Consider the following 21,767-nt stretch of genomic DNA (forward strand, 5'->3'; position numbering starts at 1 on the left):
GGAGGGTTTGTCACTTAAATTAAACCCTAGGACATGATCTGGGGGATATGTAGGTGTGTAGGATTGGACTATTGCTGGCATAAAACGTTTCTGAGAAATTCTCATTTTTAAGATATCCTCCTGTTAATGAAATCTAGGGGGTAAATAAAGGCTAGAAATCCAGCTTTGTAGCACATGTGATCGGGAACATCGAGTGAATATTCTGAAGGTGAATGTGGAATTTTAGATTTTTTTTTTTTTTTTTCCATTTTAGAAATGAATTCAAACGCGCGTTATTAACGTTGTAACACGAGGGACAAGTGAAACGTGCAAAATGTATGACATTGCCCTTTGATCAATTTTCAAAGCAGCAGGTCCTTAAGTTGAATGTCCGGGCGGTTACCACACGCCTCCATCATTTATTCAACCCTGAGTTTGCACTCACCCCGCCCCCACACGCAGCAGTCCACAGAGCCAAGGAGGAACACGATGAACCCGGGAGATGGAGCTCAAAAACCTATCCGCCTTATCGCGGCTGCCTGTAATAACCTGGGCATAGGAAAGGACGGAAGACTTCCCTGGAACTTACCGTAAGAAATTAATGACCAATTTGACCAATTCGTGATTTTCTTATTTAAAAAAAGTAATGCTTTGCATCGTGTTTACGAAACCGTCACCGGTGGCCGCGCCGAGCTCAGCAGGCAGTGACTGTCAATAATTCGTCTGTTAAAGTCTGGCGATGGTTGTGTTGATTGTTTGGGCTCTTTATTGACTGTTTTTATGTAGAGAGTTGTGTATCACGTAAGGAAAAACATGAAAACAACAAACATAAAATGGTAAATCAAAGTTGGCTTATGTCTACATTCAACAGGTCCGAGTTTCAGTTCTTTTTGGACACCATCACAGCCGTCAGCGAACCAGGTGAGTTGTCCATCCTCAAACAGGTCTGCGTTCACTTCTCAGATTCTATCCCACTGCTACACAAAACAGTTCGTTGCTCTTTAATCATATTGTCAAAAACTTGATATTGGGGATGATGATCTTAGGTACAAACGTTCCTTTTCATAAAGCCTAATGCTTGTCTATAGAGATTTAACAAGCTGGGGACACTTGAATGTCGGTATTCACAGGTGTGCCCCATAAGTTGGCTGCATTTCCTCATTCTAAACCAATGAAAATATTTCCACTGCCAGCCCTCAGGCACCTTACACCATACAATCGTCTCTGGCTGCACAGTGGCGCAGCAGGTAAAGTTGCAGTCACACAGCTCCAGGGACCTGGAGGTTGTGGGTTCAAGTCCTGCTCCGGGTGACTGTCTGTGAGGAGTTTGGTGTGTTTCCTCCAGGTGCTCTGGTTTCCTCCCGCAGTCCAAAAACACATTGGTAGGTGGATTGGCAATGCAGAAGTGTGTGAGAAGGACTGGCATCCAGATAGGACTGTGCCCCTGAACTGGTTAAGCGGTTATAGACAATGAATGATTGAATAGGCCTGTGGTTTTCCCAGACATTGGTTATAACCCTGAAATGAGAACTTGCACAGACTCTGCTACTAAAAATTGAGAGTGAGAATTTGTACATTCCTCACTATATTTAACAATCTAATAATTACATTTTTACCAAGATTAGTTTAGTTTCAATATCTATAATGAAATTAATGGGGTGGCATGGTGGCACTGCAAGCAATGTTGCTGCTACATACTACAGAGCCCCAGCATCCTGGGTTTAATCCTCACATCTGGTCACTGTCTGTGAGGAGGTCTCTTTTTTTCTATGTAGTCTATGTAGTCCCATCTGGGTGCTCCAGTTTCTTCCCACAATCTATAGGCGCATGTTGGTAAGGTGGACTGGCTGTGTGAGTGACTAGGTGGGTGTGTTCTGTGACTTAATCTGTACACATATTGGACTCTTTAACCTAGAAAACAAAAAAGTTCTAACTCTATACTCAAATTCTAATTTGGTTCTTTCTCAGTATCTCAGACTCAGTCAGTACGCAGGCAGAACATTTTAAATCCAAGGGGGCAATTGATCAATCTAATTTTTAAGAGTGCAACACATAAAGAACAATGGAGCCAAACAAAGTTAAGTTCTGAAAGTAAATTAAAGTTTATATGTATTTATATGCAGAAGTTCCCTTGCACCTCTGTAAATTATTCAGTATTAGGTTTTTGAGCAATCTGTTTGTTTGTTTCTTTTAAAATTCCTATGCAAACTGCTCTTTTTACAATCATACATTTTCATATTTTTACCTGGCTATGAGTGTGTGACCTACTCGTAGTTGCAGTGTCAACTTAAAATCAAACAGATATATCTCCACTTTGTTTTAACGGTTTTGATAGGAGCACTATCTGCAGATCTTTAAATGAGGAAATAAATTACATGTGGTTTCTCTCTCTCTCTCCTCAGGGAAAAAGAATCTGCTGGTCTGGGGAAGACTAAACTGGTTCTCCTGTCCTGAGGGGGTTTTACCCCTGGACAACACCCTCAATGTGATTTTGAGCAAAAAACTGAGGTAAGCAGGTCTAGTAGATCAGGAGGACAAAGGGAGCAGGATGTAGACCAGACAAGTAGTGATGACTTCATATATTTTTGCATTAGTGAGCTTATTCACGTACACTGTAGCCACAAGTTTAAAAGCACTAACAGTTTAGATAAAACTTGAAGCTGATTTTGGAAGATGGGCAAGGATCAAGGAGCCTCTCGTTGCAGCCTGTAGGGAGTTGGGCATCCAACCCGCCCACATCCAACTCCGCCCCTTTCTTAAATCAGATGCCAAGCCCAGGTTCAGTTCTATATCTGTGTACAAAACTGTGCCCTATACATTATATAGTGCACTATTTAGAGATCTGAGTGTCCTTCACCACCTTCGTAAATACGGCTCACATTCACGCCATGAGACAAAATTTCAAGGGGAAGCAGAAGTTAACTGAAGACGTACATCACCTTTATGTCGATAAGTAAAAATTATTAGTTTTTAAGTCAATTAAAAACCTTTTTGTTATATTGTCTGTGTTATTGCTTGATACACAAATGGCATATGATATGTAAATACATGAGTACTATCGTAGATAAATATCATTACAATGTGTAGTGTGGCACACATTGTATGTGATTGCATTTAGTCATATGCTGTTTGTAGACCTGGTTGTACGTCCAGTTATGTTTATCTTTTTATTATCTTCATGAATGGTTTCACGTGAATGTCGGGATTCTCCAGTGTGCAGTGATGACTGTTTTTACAGATAGTTTTGTGTGTTTTTTTGCTTGCTGCAGAGTCAATTATTTTTTCTTCTTCTTGTAACATACTAATTTTTTAATTATACTTTTCCTCTTGTAGGTGGGACCTAAGTATTCTTTAAAAGTAACAACTATTCTGTAAGAAGAAGAGTTAAAGTTTCTGTCAACACTAAATTTAAATCATGCTTTTTTTCTGCTAGTGAAACACTTCTAGGTAAACATTTATTGAAAGAATTGATGGCTTTAATTTGTGAAACAAAAGTAAGTATTGACATGTATTTCCATCACTAATTGTGTACTTCACAGGTCCTGCTGTGTCCAGCTAATAAAAGCCTAGTGATTTTAGAAACAGAAACTGGCCATTTTCAGGTTTAATGTTAGCACTTATAGGAACTGTTCAGTGTTCCTTATGAAATGTTGCTGTGAAAAACATGTTCAGTATTCCTCATAACTTTCAGAGTTCTGCAGATCGTGTTTTTACTATATATGATGTTCTTACTTACTGCATGTTCTGAAAGTCATAGCCAGTTTTGTGCTGTCAGTGCAATTAATGTTGGCAAATTAGGCCATTTTTGTCATATATCTTTGGCTGTTGTCTGTAGCTTCAGAGAATGGTGATGTTTGTGTGCTGTCCTGATGTCCAGTCCGAGTTCTGTGCTGTCTGGAGTGCTTGCCATTATGATACAAAGAGCTGAATATTTTTATCTTTTGCAGCTCAATCGCAACATGGCTGGATCCATCTTTCACATACTTTAATCAAAAACACACAATAGTCTATGCTGATTACATTCAGGTTGTTTAATATTATCAGTTGAATATGGTGTATGTTTCTGTACACACTTTACATGGTACTCAAATCGCCATTTGATTTTAGTTGAGTGCTAACCACAATTTATGACTTTGGTAAGGTTATATCTCTAGTAAGGTTTAAAAATGCATTCTAGTTGTGTCTAGAGAACATCACCTGCAAGATACACACACATATCAGTCAAATTAAATGTCTTCACTTACATGTAGCTTACTCCTCAGACACATTGTACATTGTACTCTGCTGTTTTGTGTTGAATTTGGAGAAATCACTTGTTATACTAGTTGTATTGAGCTATTTAAATTGTTCTTGTTTGATTGGCTTATTGGAAACGGCTAAATGTTTGTACATTTTGGCAATAAACCTAATTTGCAGTGAGGTTGTATAATTTCAGTTTCAAGTGTATTCCTTTTTAGATTGATGAACTGAAATGTGCCAGGAGAGGCCAACGAGCGTAAGCAGGGCATGACTGGTGATCCTGTAAGGCATGTCGATGTAGTTGAATTTATAAGTGCACATGTCATTGCGTAACTGACCAGATTTAAAAATAGTTATTTATAACATCTGATTAGCAGTGTGTTAGTTTGTATTAATTTGTTTCAGAAGAATTCAGCTGAAAGTTAAAGGAGAGTTAATGGATACTATTGACATTCATCAGGTAGTTGTGTGACTGTTCTTACAGCTGAACTGGGCATTTCAATTTTCTGTTGCTTACTGTGCTGTAGCCTTCACAATGAGAAAACTGGGGTTTGTTTTAAAAATGTTGAATTTGGAATGTAGGTTATGTGGTTATAAAATATTTACCTGGCTTGTTTCACAAAAAAAACAAAAACAAAAAAAAAACAACAACATATACATGCTTCTGTGATGTCGTTCAGAGAGGGGCACACTATTAAATGTAGACCTGGATGTGGATGGCCAAGCTATTTTAATGCTGTCACTAGTGTGTCGCGTCTTATAGGACATTATTGGAAAACAGTCATTCCAGGCCTGAGCACAATTTCAGTGGTTTGACAGCATAAGAAGTATTATAATATTTCAGTACACTAAGACACAGAGTTGTACTCTAATGAATTATTCTCAAATTTGAAACATAAAGGTGTAGTGATTGGAAACTCTACAGTGCAGAATACCAAGAGTTTTGTACCATGTATTGACTGGAGTGCTACAGGAACTACTGAGATACATGTAAAACTGCAAAAAAATATATGCATAATGTGTATTGTTTTTAAGGTTTGTTCCTCAGAACAGTGGCTGCAAAAAAAGTCAACACAAAAATGTGTCAAGAACTGAAAACTTTGTTGAAAGTATGCAATTAAAAGCAGTTTTCCTGTCTTTTATAAACAAATATTAAGAGTATGCTTCTGTTTATTATTTGTTGTCTACAGACTATTTTGGTCATGGGAAACAGGAACTTTTAGCATTCTACACTGATGCCCTTGGGTTTTAAAACGTTTTGCTGTTTCAGTACACCACATTACTAACCAACCAATACACCATAGATGACAAAACACTAGTTTAAATCTTTAAATACAGGACTGATGACACCAGCATCAGTTGTGGCTGTGACTAACGCTATATAGCACAATTGATTATTGGGGGGAACAACATACTGAATGGAGAACAACATTTAAATGAAAGGTGAAACCTCCCAGCTGTATGCAGTTAGTCTACCAATCGTTGACTAAATAAAAAAAAAAATTGAGGTCATAAAAATGAAGAAAAAATGCCTACTAATGAAAAAGAGACATGAAAAAATGTTAAGAGATTAAGGTTAAGAGAGGTTTAAATTAAACATTTTAAAGTGCTTTTTTATAACATCAGCGTTAAATGTGCATTTCTATTGCTACACAGTGCCTCTTGAACATGCCAGCGTTATATGCGCATTATAAGTGCCACACTGCTTCTTGAACATGAGGGTGACACTGGATGTTGCGGGGTTGGACATGGCAGGGATCCTACAGGCTGCAGCGAGACATACTTGTAAGGTTCTGGACCAAGCTTGAGTAAGACCATACTGTGATGGCCTTTGTAGATTTATCAATATAAATATAATAAAATCGGAAACCGGAGCACCCGGAGGAAACCCACAATCCAACCCAACCCAAACTGGAGGCACAATCTTTGAGAATTCCTTGTCTATGTATTTATAAACTGCATTGTTTCCAATATTCTGTCTCCTGAGCAGGGCTGTCCCAAAGTTTGCCCACTACCTCTGTGAAGACTTTGATAGTATGGTTCATTTGACTTTGCAGCCCACTCTCAGTGACCTAATAGAGACCATCTGGATCATAGGAGGAACTGAGGTCTACAGGGTGAGATTTTAAATTCACAATTTCACATTTTCTAAGTGTGTTTTAATAAATCAGGTATGAATGCCTCTACATAAAGAGATAATTCCCCAGAGATAACGCACATTAAGCACTCATGTTAACCAGTGTCATTGCTTTTGAAACAAAACCTGTTGTCTGCACAGAAGTGACAAAAAAGTGATGACTTAATGAATATAAACTAATGCAAAAAGATTTTGTCCAGAGTCATTTTAAAACAATGGTTTAAAAACATTGGTTCTGAAACTTTATCACACTCAAAAGAACAGCTGGTAAGTTTTTTGTTCTGAGGGCCACGATTTAAATTTTGTTTTGGACGCTGTGGTGAGCCCTCTCCTGAGGAGACAAATTCAGGTACAGAATGTAAAAATCTGTCCCAAGTGCCATGTCACCTCTGGGGTAAGATGACTAGAGAAGCCAGGATATTGGAATTTAATCCTCAAGAGGATTTTGGGTTTTATCTGTTAAACAGAACATTCTCCAGAAGGGTCCTTCAGGGCCCTGAGTCAGTACATCTGCCTTGGTTTACCTCTATAATATTGAAAAGAGTTACTTCTAAACATCTGCTTGCCATCCACACATTTGTGTATAATGGATTAATGACAGACACAGTGTTTCCAGTTTTGGAAAGTAGCCAAACATATGGATGTTTTTAATGTTGCATTTTTAACAGGAAGCTCTGAAGCATCCATGGTGTGATCTCATCTACCTCACAGACATCATGGCTGACTTTGACTGTGATGTTTTCTTCCCAAGTTTCGACCAGAATATTTACAAGAAACAAAGCAGGTAGGACATTACTGCCTTTCATGACATAAAGGAGAATTTCACCAGTTTATATATATCAAATGTTCAATATTGAAGACACCTGGTGCCACACTCTAATCAGAAAATTAACTCAAAACACATGCAAAGGCCTTTAAATGGTCTCTCAATCTTTTTGTGTAGGCTACACAATCATGGGGAAGACTACTGACTTGACCGTTGTCCAAAATACAACCATTGACACCTTACACAAGCAGGGCAAGACACAAAAGGTCATTGCTATAGAGAGTGGCTGTTCACAGAGCTCTGAGTCCAAGCACATTAATAGAGAGGCGAAGGGAAGGAAAACGTGATAGAAAAAGCAAGTAATAGGTATAACCGCATCCTAAAGAAGAATGTGAAGCAAAACCCATTCAAAAATGTGAGGGAGATTCACAAAGACTGGACTGCAACTGGAGTCAGTGCTTCAAGAACCACCACACACAGACGTATGCAAGACAGCTGTCACATTCCTTGTGTCAAGCCACTTTTGAACAAGAGACAGTGTCAGAAGTGTCTCGCCTGGGCTAAAGACAAGAAGGACTGGACTGCTGCCGATTGGTCCAAAGTTATGTTCTCTGATGAAAGTAAATTTTGCATTTCCTTTGAAAATCATGGTCCCAGAGTCTGGAGGAAGAGAGGAGAGGCACAGAATCCATGTTGCTTGAGGTCTAGTGTAAAGTTTCGACTTTCAGTGATGGTTTGGGGTTTTCTGAGGTCCAAGGTCAACACAGTCATCTACCAGGAAGTTTAGAGCACTTCATGCTTCCTGCTGCTGACCAGTGCCACAGACTGATTAACTCCACGCCATGCCACATTGCAGCAGTAATTCAGGCAAAAGGAGCCACAACTAAGTATTGAGTGCTGTACAAGCTCATACTTTTCAGTTGGCCAGCATTTCTAGAAATGCTTTATTTGTATTGGCCTTAAGTAATATTCTAATTTTCTGAGATACTGAATTTGGTTTTTTTTTTAATTGTCAGATATAATCATCAAATTATTATAAATTAAAAGAAATAAACACTTGAAATATATTAGTCTGTTTGTAATGAATGAGTATAATATACAAGTGAATGGAATTACTGAAATAAATCAACATGATATTCTAATTTTATGACCAGCACCTGTAAGTATGGATCTATATATAAATGGACCAGCACCTGACCTGGATCCACTGTGACCCTGAACAGAACAATTGCATTGTATGACAAAACATTACCAAAATACCATGACATCGTGCAGCTAGCTGTGTTAACCGTGAATAGAAATGAAGGTTTATTGAGCTCTATTACCCAAAGCTTATCATTGTTATGGTGCAAAAATTAATCACTAAACAAATCAATATAATTTTATTGCCCAGCAATAGTCCAGAGCCTACCCAGAATAACTGGGCACATAGCTTGAACACACCCTGGAGTGTACACCAGACTTTTGAAGGGCAACACACACTCACACCTAAGGACAGGACACATTTGAATAGCCAATCCACAGTCACAGTCACCCAGAGTGGGGCTCAAACCCACAACCCCAGGTTCCCCAGGTTGATATGTAGAAATGCTTATTCTTTGAGCTGCCCCATTGTTCCACACCCTTCAGTTGCTGTTATATAATAATGATGTGATTATAAAAGGGATCAAATGCACCTTCAATACAGCTCAGCCACTTCTGACCTGAATCTTTATTTATAATTTAACACAGCTTCCCTGGCATCCCAGATGAGGTTCAAGAGGAAAATGGCATCAAATATCAGTTTCAAGTTTTTAAGAAGGAGTGCTGACCAAGAAACAAGAAGGATATTGAAGAGCTGTTATTGATTATTGTGTATGCTGAGATCACATATATGTAAATTGTTTTTAAAATAATTGTATGTCATTTTTTTGTAATTGTACCTCATTTTATACATTAACAAAATTCTAAGAACTGCCCACGGGCCAGAAATTTGGAAAAGAAAAGGCAGTCTCACAATAGTTATGTTACTATAGAACAGTTATATTACATTCTATAGAATATTTATAAATACAAAGAGTATATTTAATTCATTAAACCATAATTTTCTGGACAGGGATTAAATCTAGTTTTGAACTATACTGCATTCTAAATGGAGATTCTACACCAGTAGGAAAATATGTCCTAGGACTAGACCTAAATCTCTTTCTGGAAACTGAACCCAATGGTTTCCATGTTTCTTACAACGGCAACATTGTTATACTAAGATCTGTATGAACATTTTGACTGTACAATCCTAGATATAGAGATGTTTTATCTCTGTGTAATTCCTTCAGAAGTAGATTTATTGCATAATAAATCCCAGTCCACATGACTGGACGCAGCAGATGGACGAACAAGAGCAAGTGCCAGTGAGGAGCATGTTTTCTCTCACAATGAAATATATAACAATTCGTAACCACTCACCAGACCCACTGTTACTCCTCTCATCATGTCACCATGGTTACACAACAGAGATAAAGGCAGACAAGCAGAGGGACGAGGGACAGTGGGAGTCCTGCCTTTCTGGACCAGAATTCATGAACTGTATTAGTATCCCATCTGTTGTGTGGACGCACTAGGATCTGTGCCATTTCACCAAGACTTTATTGAAATTAAAATAAAAACATATAATCACTATCTAAGAAAATCCCTTTCAGATATTCATTTACCTACATCCTTCAAAACCACATCAGGTTCTGATTAAGGGATGGACCAATAGAAATGCTCTAAAAAGACTCCACAATCATTTTACATTAACTTTCTTTAAAGGTAATAATGTTTTTGACTTCTTTGGGTTGATTGGAAGACATTCATAAATAAATGATAAAAGGTTACTTTACCACAGTAAGAAGAAGCAAACACTGATTACACCCTGAGTGTAATCATCCTTAGCTGGGGACACACACAGTATAAAAGTATAAAATTAACCACTGTCTAATACTGTCTTTTTCTTTTTCGTGACAATATTCTACACTGACTATTACCTAATGTTCCATTGATTAGCTGAGTCTGACCAAGCATAAACATACTCACCTTTTTTGGTGCGAAGCCAAATCACATTCTTAAGTATATGAAAAGAATATCATATCCATGTCTAAAGGCATTTCTCCCTGTTATAACTTATTTAATAATGACTTTGTTGGTTATTATAAGCCATTAACACATTTTCAAAACCAAAACATCGAAAATTTAGTCAAAATATATGTCCCACTTCTTAGGGATTTAGTTGAAGTTAAAAGTAATTTGCATGTATATCCATATGTACGTGTAGGTTAATCACCCCTAGGTGTTTTTTTCTACTCTTTTACTCTTATTTGTTTCATTTTTCTGGTTTTTCTTTGTGTTCCTATGATTTATATCCTGTGTATTGGTTTTATATATGTTGTGTGTCCCAAACGTGTATTGTATATTATTTTATTGTATATAATAATAATAATAATTATAATAAAATTTGACCTAATGAAAAGAAATAAATTCATTCAGTTTCTGAATACTGTCCATTATCTTTACATTGCCGTCCCCAGGCTGAGCCGTCAGTGCCCTGAACAGAGCAGTAGGTAAGTGTTTATCCACTAGATAGAGCCATTAGTCAGATTAACCGGCTGCAGAAACTGCTCTCTTTCAGTGCATTGTGCCGGGACAATAATGGCGCTAGTATTCAGGCCTGTGGGGGGTCTGGAACCTACCTGGAGTCACTGGGCACGGGTGAAGACACAACCTGGAGTGCAGGGCAACAAACACTTACACATTCACTCACACTCACAACTAACACATTTGAGTTGCCAATACACCAACCAATGTGCTATATGTTCATAAATTCCTCTTCTGTCCATTTTTCTTTCTTTTCTTCTTTTGTCCATTTGTTCTACCTGGTGCATTTGGATTGTTGAAATCCCAGGTAGTTTTATCTTTGAGACATCTTCATTTGCCGTTTGGTTTCATTGATGCTGGGAAGAATAGGTGCTGACAGATGAAGAGCAGTGGAGGGCAGGGAGCTGCAGAGGACTCATATCAGAGCCCCTTCACATCAGTCCTTCCTCATCTGCATGACCATGGAATATTTACCGCCTTCAGTATCCCAGCACATTGGGGCCAGGGCAGGAAATGAGAGCTTTTAATTGCACATGTCATCTATTTTCATATTTTTCTTGAGTTATGCCCCATAAAACCAATGTATAACACTCGCTAATAATACCCGGTGTCATGTCTTAAATGAAAAAGAACTATTTATACCCCCTCCTATTAACCTCCTATGCTTTTGGGTATAACTCATTGTGTCATTAGCCGGAAGGAGATGGCAGGCAGAGGCCAGACACTCGGCACTAACCGAGAAAAGAGGACAAAGCTCAAAGAACAATAGGCCAAGACTAGACCAGAGAAACACTGGCCATTTTGTTTATAATTGGTCATTGAAATGTTATTTCATAAAATGTTCCATTAGTTATAGCAATAGAAATACATCAAATTAAAGATTTGTTTGGTATCTTATCATTTATTACCAAGGATTGTTTCAGTGTTTTTATTTCAGTGAACCATACACAATACAGTTTTAAACCTAGACTCAGAGAATTAAAAGAGCACTGCTATATGTATTCTCAGTATTAACTAATTCATGTTCTGTCTAGTCTACTATTCTGATTGGTGATAGACTAACCATGTTATATGCATTTTTTTGTGTAATTTTTATACATTTATTCTGTCAAATCTGGATATTCACTCTGATGTTTTGTTAAAATCATTATTATTATTATTATTATTATTATTATCGTTACACTTATATAGCGCCTTTCTAGACACCCAAGGACGCTTTACAATCTACACTGCTCAGAACGCTCAATTCACACACACACTGGCGAGAAGCGGCAGCCAAACGCGCACAGCGTACTCTCAACCAGAAACGACCGTCCACCTGGAGGACTGCATCGGGCACTAGGGTTTAACCCAGGACAGAGCGCCAATCCATATCTGGGCTCACACATACAGACATTCATTCACACACCAGGACAGTTATTAGAGAAGCCAATTCACCTACCCTCCATGTTTTTGGACTGTGGGAGGAAACCGGAGCCCCCGGAGGAAACCCACGCAGACACGGGGAGAACATGGAAACTCCACCCAGATGGGACTTGAACCCAAGATCCCAGCGCTGGGAGGCGAACGTGCTAACCACCAAGCCACCGTGCCGCCCATCATGTACTGCCATGTCTCCAAAAATGGATTAATATATGACACATGATAATGATTAAATCTGAGGCCTTATCCTCACTTCTTCTAGATCACACAGCAAGGTGAGAATTATAAATCTCTTAACAAAACATTATTACTGGCACTGTGACATAAAATCTATGCAGAAATGTACCTGCTCTGAGCAAAACCAATAAAACCAAAGTACACAATGCACAGATAAAATGAAATTAAAGAGCTGTCATTTTATATTCAGTTCTTCATGAAACCAAAAATATCATCCTGAAATATGATCTTAAAACCTTTCCTCAAACTGTAATTTCAACAAACGTACAAACAAAGTAATTCTGTTTGTGAAATGAACCATTATATTGAGACTTTTTGTTTCCAGTGGAGTTGATGTTTTAATGTCTCTTAAAAGCTACATGTAAAATGAATTTACATGAACATGGATACAAAGGCTTCCTGATGCCTGGGTAGATATTTAAAAATATAATCATTATTTTTAAATTATATTGTTAATGTGTCATGAATAAACTACAGTTTATTTAGTGCAGACCCCTAGCCCTGATCACGTAAAGTGTAGTATTGTAAAACAGTAATAATATTCAGGAGGCAAGTTTCTCTGCAAGATAAATTCACATAAAACCAGACTAAACTGAATTTCAAATATACTACATTTCACCTCCACATGCACATGCATCATTGATTTAAATGAAAAGAGTCTTACAATTTTAACCATGTTACAGTTATTTCAGTGTTATAGTCCTGACCAAGGACTCTTCAAGTTATAGCGTGGTGTTCCTACCTGAGATGGCATTAACGCTGCGTTATTTTACTGTACAGACTTTTTCATAAGGAGTTCTCAGTCTTCAGTCCTGAGAGGAGCTACAGGGTTAAAGAGTGGCCTCTCTCGCCTTAGACGCAATTTCCCACAGCTCATCTCAAAGTCCTTTTTGGTGCCACTGAGGACATGCAGACTGCCTGTCCTAATGTCATAGCCATGAGAGTGCAGTTTCTGAATGCGATATTGAACTATCTGTGTGGTCAGCTCTAGGACAGTGGGCATTTCCATGATCTGCTGCATGCTGACTCCAGCACTGAGGAGGGCTTTAAACCTGTCTGCTAAGACGGGCACAGAGTAATAAAGTAATGCTGGGCATTTAAGCACAATCTGTTGGAGCTCAGTGTCTGTGCAAGCCAGCATTTGCTGGGAGTAGGTCAAAGTGGCTTCCATCAACTCTGGCTGGACCTCTGTGACAAAGCCTTTGAGCTTGGTAAGCAGCTGCAGGAGTTGACTGCTGCTGAAGCCTCTTCCTTGCAGGAACATCAGGTTATTCCGTAAGACTTCTGGAGGCTTCAGGAGCACGTATGGGTTCTGACTGAGCAGTTTCTGTAGCCAGATTTTCATATTAGTCTCATTCCCTCCTAGAGTCATGTAAGTTTTCTGAAGGGTCTGAACCATCTCTTCATTCTGTTCCACAGTTCGGCTGAAGCTCTGTTGGGCGCTGGCCATCAGCTTAGCAACAATGCGCTTGTTAAGGCCCAGACTTCGGAAAAATGTGACATTGGCCCTTTGGTTATCAAGATGGCAAGGTGAGGTAAAAAAAGAGGCAGGGAACTTTTCAATGATCCCAACTAGGTCCTTCTCACTGACACATACTGACATCCACAGTTCCTTCTGTGCCTCCAAATGCTCTGGCCTGCAGAGAATGGCCTCTGGATGTAGCTCCAACACTCGAGCAATGACGGGACCATTGGCCCCCATGTCCTTTAGCATTGCCACTGCTTCCATCACATAAACAGGGCTCTGGTGCAATACCCAGGGCTTCAGCTTCCGGATCTTAGTGATGTCAACTGACAGGTTGTAAAGTGCATCCACAGTGAATCTATTCTCCATCGGGTTGGTGGAGCAGTAAATGCTACTCAGGCAGAAAAGTGGCTGGGTACGATGGAATAGGGATACAGTCGCTGAGCGTAGCATGGCTGGACATGTCACAGGTCAGTGGTATTAACCTGTGGGGAATGTAAACTTCTTTTAGTACTATTGTTGCACCAAAAATATACAAACTGTATGCCAAAATATCCATGTACTTTAATAGTGAACTAAGGTACTATATTCCCTCACCTCCCATAAACATCAAATCACTTCACCTTTAACTGTTAGTATTAAGTGCAGTAGCACCACAGTTCACTGTACTCTGCACAATATCTACTGACCTGAATTCCTAATCCTGTGTTGCACAGTGTTTGGTGTGTTGCCTATGGTTTATTCATTTTACACCGGTCATCTGCTGTGTATTGTACATTCCATATGATGGTTGTGTACAGTATATATGACACATGTATGATTATATTGTATGATGTGAAAATGAAATTGTGTATGGTAATATTCAAAGTTTTTAACAGTATTAGAATGCTGTAAGTATAATCTGACACTGTGTGAATGATAATGTGCAGACCCTGTGGAGTTATTTCTGCACTGATGCCAGTGCTTTTGGCACTCACATGGGTAAGGGTAAAGATGAAAACAAAATGCATTTAATACCAGTTAAATAGCAATATTTCTGTTTATCAACACTCAGAAAGTGAACGAACTGATTTCAAGTCTGTTAGATTACTAAGGTATGGTGAGAATAAACAAACAGCACTACAAATCTCTTAGTAAACACTGTTTTTGATTTACAGGAAATTTAACAACAACTGTTTTATTCCGATGAGTCAGTCGGTCTCAGCGAAACCAATTTCTCACGGAAACACTAGTTTAAACAGGAAATACCACCAACGTTTATATTTCAGACACGCTTTCATACCTCACAACACCAGCTGTGTTCAGGACAGCTTTACCAAAAACAACACTGTGCTTCTAAAGCGTCAGTTTTGTGCTCAACTCCGCCCCCATCTGCACTGGAGCTACAGTTAATAGATTCCAATCTAGTCAAGAATTGAGAGTCGACTCTGACGGAGGAATCATTTACCAGTGTCGGTTCCGCAGATTTCTTCACATTAGAAGTACATAAGATATTTTATGAATACTGGGAATGGTAGCTTATATTTTCAAGGACAGTTATTGACGTGTTTGTCCTAGTCACGTAGATTGGAGAGATAATATACATTATTATTTTCCTCTCAGCTTCAAATGGTAAAATTTACATCATGAACTTTACTCTTAACTGATGAGGGTTACAGTTGTTGTTAATGTGTCAGCATGGTGTTTTTTTGGTCTGTCTTCACATTTCCTTCCTAAAATGGTTCACCATCAACCACATGGTGTGTGAGAATTTTCATTTTCTTTATATTGACAGCATATTAGTGAAGTAGGACCCACTGGAACATATCTATCAATTCCCTAAGGTAAAATGGAGCATGATCATGATGAACATGAAGGTAAAAAAAAATACTCGAATTTTACGTATTATTTTAATATTAATATTCTAACAGGGGCGGCACGGTGGGGCAGCAGGTAGTGTCACACAGCTCCAGGGGCCTGGAGGTTGAGGGTTCGATTCCCGCTCCGGGTGACTGTCTGTGAGGAGTTGGTGTGTTCTCCCCGCGTCCGTGTGGGTTTCCTCTGGGTGCTCCGGTTTCCTCCCACAGTCCAAAAACACACGTTGCAGGTGGATTGGCGACTCGAAAGTGTCCGTAGGTGTGAGTGAATGTGTGTGTGTCTGTGTTGCCCTGTGGAGGACTGGCGCCCCCTCCAGGGTGTATTCCCGCCTTGCGCCCAATGATTCCAGGTAGGCTCTGGACCCCCCGCGACCCTAAATTGGATAAGCGGTTACAGATAATGGATGGATGGATATTCTAACAGGTTACCTGTGCAGTAACATGAGTGCAGGTGTAATATATTTCGCTTGCGAGTCAGAACTATGGCAGCAGTGATCTAGACTAGCTACACCAGTGGCGGATGCTGGTCTTTATAGGAGGGGAAGCTCAATTTCGGCCTACATCATAAAATGTGTCAGTTTATTTATGCATAAATTCCACCCTCCATTCCTTTTCAACAAACTGATCTGTGACCCTGTCGTACCAACAAGGCGTCTTTTCCAGGGACTTGACTAGTGTCCTCTCAATGGCCAGCAGAGCTAGGCTGCTTAAACGGCCTTGGCCCATGTGAAGTGTGTCCGCCTGTGAGTGCTTTGTGACGGTGGAGGGGCTCAGCAGCACCCGCTGGACAGAAACTGCGATAGAAGTCAGAAAGAGTGATAGACGTCAGTCTCCAAACACAAGCAGCTACAAAAAACCCACCAGAAATAGAAGCTCGATTTGTCGCTAGTCATTTTTAACAAAGACAATGCCGCTAAGAGGACTTAGAAAGTCTCCGGTTCAACTCAGAACAGAATGAAAATGTAATGCTCCCACGGATCTTTACACCAAAGGATCGCTGATTCGCTCATTTCGCTGTCAATCAAAAAGGGATTCAGCCTCAGACAGATCATCCAATCATCATGCAGAAGCCGAGCGTCCGGGCCAGCCGAGGCCAGCCCACTGCCCCATAGACCCCCAGAGACCCTGAGCGTCCGATGGGCGAGACAAAGCCCAGCATTTATCCAATCACTCGTCTCGTTTCCCTGCACTTCGCTGCTTCTTCCATTGAACTCCGTGGACGCTCAGCGTCCTCACTGTTTAAATCACTGTGAATCTGCGCGAATGATAGGAAAGCCGCGTCTTTACCAGTGATAAGAAGCTGATTCTAAACAAAAGTTGAGCGCGTTGTAGTGCATATTTATTCAATGACATGTACACACAACAGTATATATTTGATCACTTATTTTTTAACATTTTAGGGGAAGCTGAGCTTCCCTTGCAGTCTTAGAGCAATCGTCACTGAGCTACATGTATGTTAAAGAGACTTAGACACTAAAGCCACAATGGACACTGTGAACTGTTGTGTGAGATCAGGGCATTTTTCATCCAGACTGTATAAATTGGAGCTTTCTGCGGCAGTATCACCTTCACTTCAATGACTCACTGCTTCACCTGCTTCAGACTTTATTAGTATAGCTCTTAGCACACATGGTGTTATAAACCAGTAATCTTATCATATCTTATTCTTTGTTCATACTGGAATCTAATAAACTTCCATCTTTGTTTTGCTCTTGTGTTGACCAGAAGAGGATGGGTTCCTCTTTAAATATTTGTCCCTCTCAGGATTTCTTTCCTATGCTCTGAGGGAGTTTTTAATGGCATCACCTTGCTCATTTGGGACCAGGACATAGAATTATATAAAGCTGCTTTGTGACAATACTTTTGTAGAAAGTGTTCTATAAATAAATAAAACTGAACTGTATATTGAGTGTAGTGAGGTACCTGTAGAAACACAGAAAAATACAGTATTATTTCAGCAAATGCAAGAAAAAATTGTTCAGCCACTTCAATATCACCAATAACCACTTTAATCCTCCTGTATGTTTTCAGTATGAAACTCCTTCTGCTTGCCTTAATTAGTGTAATCAACATATAATATGAAAATGGTTCATCTCACATATTTGTAACCACCCCTGCATGTTTATATTACATAGATACTGTTCGGGTCAATTTGACCCGGCAGTCAAACTGGAGGTAAAAAGGTGTCAGAAATGTCAGAGTATTTCTTTGTTTGCAACTGTGAGACATATTTCAGCCAAATCACACACACACGCACGCAAGCACACACGCACGCACGCACACACGTGACTTTTGACATGAACTATTCATGTTCTCGCGGGAAAACTCCACCCACATTCAGTGGACACTCAACAGGGGAGGGGCAAAACATAAAAGATTCTCTGCATGGGAGTCCTTCCAACAGTACACTGTGTCAGGCAGCCCTTTACAAAATGAGCAGCCGAAGCAAAAGGATGACAGTCCAGGAGGCTCTGGAAGTCATCATTGATCATGACAGTGAAATAGAGGAGGATGTGTCTGAAGACTATCTTGAGCTAATTCTGATTCTAATGATTCTGATATCGGGGCGGCACGGTGGTGCAGCAGGTAGTGTCGCACTCATACAGCTCCAGGGACCTGGAGGTTGTGTGTTTGAGTCCCACTCTGGGTGACTGTCTGTGAGGAGTGTGGTGTGTTCTCCCTGTGTCTATGTGGGTTTCCTCCGGGTGACTGTCTGTGAGGAGTGTGGTGTGTTCTCCCTGTGTCTGCATGGGTTTCCTCCAGGTGACTGTCTGTGAGGAGTGTGGTGTGTTCTCCCTGTGTCTGCGTTGGTTTCCTCCGGGTGCTCCGTTTTCCTCCCACAGTCCAAAAACATATGTTGGTAGGTGGATTGGTGACTCAAGTGTCCGAAGGTGTGAATATGTGAGTGTGTGTGTTGCCCTGTGAAGGACTGGCGCTCCCCCCATGGTGTGTTCCCACCTTGCGCCCAGTGATTCCGAGTAGGCTCTGGACCCACCGCGACCCTGAATTGGATAAGTGTTACAGACAATGAATGAATGACAAATCATCTGGTGTTTCTTTTTTCCTCCCACAGTCCAAAAACATGGAGTTTAGGTGAATAGGCTTCTCTCATAACTGTCCTGGTGTGTAAGTGAATGAGTGTGTATGTGAAAGAATGCTGTTTGTGTGAGTATATTTTTATGTGCCCAGATATGGATCGGCACTCTGTCCTGGGTGAAACCCTAGTGCCCGATGCAGTCCGATTAGAGTACGCTGCGCGTTTGGCTGCTGCTTCTCGCCAGTGTGTGTGTATGTGTGGATTGAATGTTGAGTGTTGATTGTAAAGCGTCCTTGGGGTTCTAGAACAGCACTATATAAGTGTAACGTTAAATAAAACACATTTAGATGCATATTTGGGGCTCCTCATCCTGGCTGGGGTCTATAAGTCAAAGGAAGAATCAACAGCCAGTCTTTCAAAAGTAATAAAATGGTGAAAAATTAAAAAGTTTTTTTTATGTAAAATGAGTGAATTATCCTAATTGAACCATTACATTGAACCATTACCTGTTAGAGGTAAGGAACACCACTGCACTAAATATTGATTGAATAATTAGTAATGGAGTTAGTAATAACATATTCACACTGCTGGTTAGGATTTTTTTGGTTTCAGACATTTTTTGGGATAATTAAACATGCACCGGGTCAAATTGACCCACGAACATCATTGCTGTTCCTGAAAAACGAACATAACAGGAGGGTTAACCTGAACAGTGTCTTGTGTGTTTGGAGCCAGAGACAGTGACCACACTGACTGAACCCAGAAACCCTGATCTCCCGGGTGGCAACAATACTAAGAGTTGTCCCAACATGAACGACTGAATTTCAGTTTGAAGCCTAAAGTTGCTTATATATGTGGAAATTTTACATTTAAACGCAGGAATACATTTCCATTTTATACATTACATTTTCTTTTTCATTCTGAAAAATAGTAACTTTATAAGAGACGAAAAATATCTTAACTTTCAGTGGACATCAATGTAAAAATAATACATTCTAAGTACTTTTGGAGCATTTCTCTGGGTCCATTCATCATGATTTTTTAACAAAATATGAAGGACAGCTGCTGTATTAAAATGATGTAGTAAACTAAAAATTTTACAATGTGGGTCAAACTTGAAATCTCTGTGCAAATTCAACTCTAAGTCTTTAGAATCTTGTAAATGTAAAAAATGGAAAATCAAATTTGTTTAAGGGTTGATGCTCCACTGCATGGAATAAACCTAATTTAGGAGAATCCCCTGCAAAACACATTTTTGAGTTTTCTCTGCTCTCACAACACCACATCCAACGAATCAGCTCAGTAACAAGCCTTTTCAGAGCTAAAGTGGGTATGTTTGAGTAGGGAAAACAAAATATTTTGGCATAGGTGGCACTCCAGGACACATCGGAGTAAAATTCTCCATTAAAAAATTTTAAATTTAAAAACAGTGATTTAATAGACCTACAGATTCTGCATTAAATTGGTTACTGACAATCTGAAATGTGGTTGCCAGACTCTATATGAACATTTCTCAAATCTACTTTTGATTCAACTTTTTTTTTTGGTCTTATATCAGGTGCAGCGACATTGTTTGAGAAAATGTCATTTCAGAACAGCAGCCTTTCCCAAAATGGCACTGGGGACTGTAAGCACCATAATCAACACCAAGCACAATTAGTCTGAATAGTGGAGGAGAGTGAGTCACAGTGGGGGTTTAATCACAATGCTGGATCATGACTGCCTCCTCAAGCTGTTCCAACAGCCCACCCTTGGCAGTCTCTACTTTTAATCTGGCGTCATGAACATTTGCTTTATATTAAGGAAAAGTTTTAAGCCAGGTGCAAGCGCACAATGAAAGTGCACAGTGAGAAGTGTTTGATGCAACTGTAATGTAATGTAAAGCAAAGTAATGTACTCATTTTGGGCTGTTCTGCAAGAAGAAAGGGAACGCAGGCCAACACAACAAGGCCATCTAGCATAGAGACACACCCTGATACAGCCCCCTTGTTGCAGAAAAAAAAGTAAGTTAATGATTTAAAGTTTCAAATCCCATGGCCTTTTAACATTCATCTCTACGTGTTTGAATAGGAAACACAACATTGTCATAGTTGATGGAGGTAGATTAAAATGAGCTTTTAAAACCTAAAGTGCATTGGCCAAAACATTGAGCTATACATAGCAATACAGCCCCACAGGTCCTAGTGAATGTTTTACTAAACCACAAATATGTGTGAGAAATTTCATGTTGTGATACCAGTAACAGTCAGACCTCCACTACCTGTACTGTGTCGAACGGTCATGGGACACAGAACAGTTCGTCTGAAAGGAAGAGCGTGACAGATATATGGACTGTGCTCTGAGCTGGGTGTCTCTTGTTTAGTGAATGAACTTGATACAAACATACAACACTTATCGCCCTTATCTCTTATTTCATTAGTATGCGCTTAAGTACTTTCTCTTGTGCAAACCTACTTTCTGGCATCTGTCCTCTGCACACCCACATGTGCACGCACACAAACACAAGTCGGCCTATGATAAAAAAAAACAAAAAAACAAAAAACAGAAAACCTGTCCAACAACACTGACACACAGACTGTATCTCTTTTTATTTATGAAAAATAGCATTATTAAGTATGAACATCTGCATGCTGAAGGTCATGATCTTAGCATGGATGATAAATGAGTCTCAGATATTTTTTTAGGAATACAAAAGCATGGGAAAAGGGGAGGTTAAAGTGAAAGTGCAGCCACATGAGCAAGATGCACATCATGACATGGGCGGTCCCTAACGTCAAACTTAAGAAACAGGTTACTCATTCTCTGGGTATGTGGAAAGACACTTCTCAGACAGCTCTCAACTCTGGACGATCAGCAGTACTAAGGATGACCAAATTTGGATTATTGCTGGTCTTGCTGCTAGCTAGGACCCTAGCTGAGGAGGACCCAGATCCCATTTTCAGGGCAGTAGGAGCAGAACTGGAGATGGGTTACTGTTTTGGAGTGGACTACATGACACTGTACAAGCTGACTGAAAA

General features: G+C 39.7%; 2 protein-coding genes across 2 annotated transcripts; one reads left to right on the forward strand and one right to left on the reverse strand.

Annotated features, from left to right (window-relative positions):
• The first annotated feature begins 442 nt into the window (after window positions 1-442).
• Window positions 443-10,529, forward strand: zgc:153031. The gene is made up of 6 exons (XM_066685744.1): window positions 443-569; window positions 851-900; window positions 2,382-2,487; window positions 6,209-6,335; window positions 7,024-7,139; window positions 8,853-10,529. Exons 1-6 carry the CDS (start codon window positions 469-471, stop codon window positions 8,929-8,931), a joined length of 579 nt encoding a protein of 192 aa, XP_066541841.1. The 5' UTR covers window positions 443-468; the 3' UTR covers window positions 8,932-10,529.
• A 2,117-nt stretch (window positions 10,530-12,646) lies between these two features.
• Window positions 12,647-15,224, reverse strand: mterf2 (mitochondrial transcription termination factor 2). The gene is made up of 2 exons (XM_066685547.1): window positions 15,140-15,224; window positions 12,647-14,342 (listed from the first exon to the last, which is right to left on the reverse strand). The coding sequence occupies exon 2, from the start codon at window positions 14,308-14,310 to the stop codon at window positions 13,192-13,194; it is 1,119 nt and encodes a 372-aa protein (XP_066541644.1). The 5' UTR covers window positions 14,311-14,342; window positions 15,140-15,224; the 3' UTR covers window positions 12,647-13,191.
• Window positions 15,225-21,767: the final 6,543 nt, after the last annotated feature.

Source organism: Hoplias malabaricus, chromosome 11 (genome assembly GCF_029633855.1).
Source record: "Hoplias malabaricus isolate fHopMal1 chromosome 11, fHopMal1.hap1, whole genome shotgun sequence".
Taxonomy (NCBI): Eukaryota; Metazoa; Chordata; class Actinopteri; order Characiformes; family Erythrinidae; genus Hoplias; species Hoplias malabaricus.